Source organism: Mesitornis unicolor, unplaced genomic scaffold, assembly GCF_000695765.1.
Source record: "Mesitornis unicolor isolate BGI_N332 unplaced genomic scaffold, ASM69576v1 scaffold17614, whole genome shotgun sequence".
Lineage (NCBI taxonomy): Eukaryota > Metazoa > Chordata > Aves > Mesitornithiformes > Mesitornithidae > Mesitornis > Mesitornis unicolor.
Window position 1 is genome coordinate 10443 of NW_010179579.1, and position 1918 is coordinate 12360.

Genomic DNA, 1918 nt, shown 5'->3' on the forward strand with positions numbered 1-1918 from the left:
TCTCTTTGCTAGAGGTACCTCTTGTGGGCCCTTCCCTTTCGCTAGGAGACCCAGAGCCTGGGCAGCTAGCCCCAAGGGAGGGAAGAAGGGATGTGCCTAGCTGAAACCAGCTCTCTGCAGAACTATCAGTGCTTTGCCAATAACTCACACTGAAGGCTACTAAGACACGAGCGCTGCACTGGTACCTAGGAACCGGCCCTCCTGCCAGCAGGGCAAAGTTCTCTCAGTCCAAGAGCAGAGCCAAGAGCAGCCCAGGGGTCCAGATTCCAGAACAACAGTTTAGAGCTCTGGAGAATTTTCTGCAACACAGAGGTTTAACAGCACTTACGTGATCTTCTAAGGTCACATCTTCCCTTGAAACACCCAGGTTGGCTTTGGCGATCCCAGGCTGGATAATCATTTCTTTCAGGAACTGGGAATACAGATCTCTTCAGAAAAAAAAAAAAGAGGAATTTGCAATGAAACAGAAGATTGTCAACGTACGCACCAAGACTGAGTTCAAATAGACCCCTCTGTACCACCCTGCTCAGCCAGAATTTGATTTTCCCTTCAGCTGAGTTTAGCTGAAGAGGTCAAGCCACCAGACAGTCTGCAGAACAGTGCACTGCACACAAGAACAATTCGTCTTACGAAGGTATTTAATTATTTAAGGAACTGTTCTCCCTCTCTGCAGATATCATTAGAAATAAAGGGGCAAGTACTGACATCCTCACCTCTGTTTCTTCAGCAAAGAGCTCCATAAGGCTTTCTCTAAAGGGAGGTAGTTCAGGAGTATCTGTACGGAAGACAGATGCACACAAATTAGTATTTGGAGAATGAGCTGTTTCACCTGCAAGATGAGCAAACCAAACACAGAGGCTAGATCTGGTTCTTTGAAAAAACTTGGAACTTTCACCAGGAAGCCTAATACTTTGCCAAGCAAGAGTCAGGAATATTCTGGGGACTGGTTTTCAACACAGATCTATTTTTAGGGATTGATCAATAGCAAACCTGACTGAAATGCACTCCTAGCTTAATACTAAGGGCTGTTCTAATGCAGAGAGCAGTCACTGCCTATCATCCAAAGGAACGGCAGTCTCATATCGGTAAATGCTATTGCAATTGTGCCAGTGCTGATCTCCACACATTACTGTCAATTTTGAGTGGCTTTTAAGCTCTAGATTTTTGTTGTTGTTTACAATTTTTAATGTCCAAAAACACTACGTGTACTTAAGCAACCCAAAGCATCACTTGCAAGGAACAAAAGCACCCCAAGCAAAACCCACCTTCCAGCATAGGCAGCGCAGCCCACCATCAAAGGGAATTCCTGTGGAACATCAGGCAGAGAAATAGCTGCATTAGCCCAGAAACAGCTACGTTAGCCCCAGTCTCCTCACCGTGGTTTGCTAACGTCACCACACAAACAGGCAAGGCAGCACTTTTCCTCCCCAGAGGGCAGGAAGTTTTCACAGTGACATTGCAGGAGTTATATGCGGTGCCAAATTCACCAGTGCCTCCCACAGAGGGTGCCCGCGGCAGGTGGTGGAAGCAGAAAGCTGGGGACCGTGCAGGTGATGGCCAGGGCAGAGCAGAAGCAAGGAAACCCACAAGAGTCTCGGAGAGGGGGAAGAAAGGGTTCTCCTGGAAGTTTGTGGCTGTGCTCAAAGGCCAGGTGAGGACCGCTGCGGCCTGATGGAGTCTGGGCTTCAAAACACACCCGTCAGCCTCGGCTTTCCAACAGCCGCCGCTTCACAGCGGCTCTAGGAGGGGATTACTTCGCGGTAGCTGAGGTGGCCTCCAGCTGCCTGGGACACCCCGGGGCCTGACAGCCCACGCCTGCGCCTTCGGCCGTCCCGAGCCCACACATGCCCAGCGCCCCCCTGCCCAGATCGGGACCAGTCCTCACCCCTCCCCGGGCCACTCACCGCTGAAGCAGAGG

At 50.4% G+C, this 1918-nt stretch overlaps 1 protein-coding gene across 1 annotated transcript in view; it reads right to left on the reverse strand.

Moving 5' to 3' along the window:
- TBC1D13 (TBC1 domain family, member 13) overlaps positions 1 to 1306 on the reverse strand; it is a gene marked incomplete at its 5' end in the record, with an annotated part of 7871 nt that extends 6565 nt beyond the window's left edge. Inside the window, 3 exons of the mRNA XM_010182839.1 lie at positions 329 to 428; positions 714 to 775; positions 1266 to 1306. Of these exons, the coding sequence (XP_010181141.1) occupies positions 329 to 428; positions 714 to 775; positions 1266 to 1306 (203 nt within the window). The remainder of the gene's footprint in view (positions 1 to 328; positions 429 to 713; positions 776 to 1265) is intronic.
- Positions 1307 to 1918: the final 612 nt, after the last annotated feature.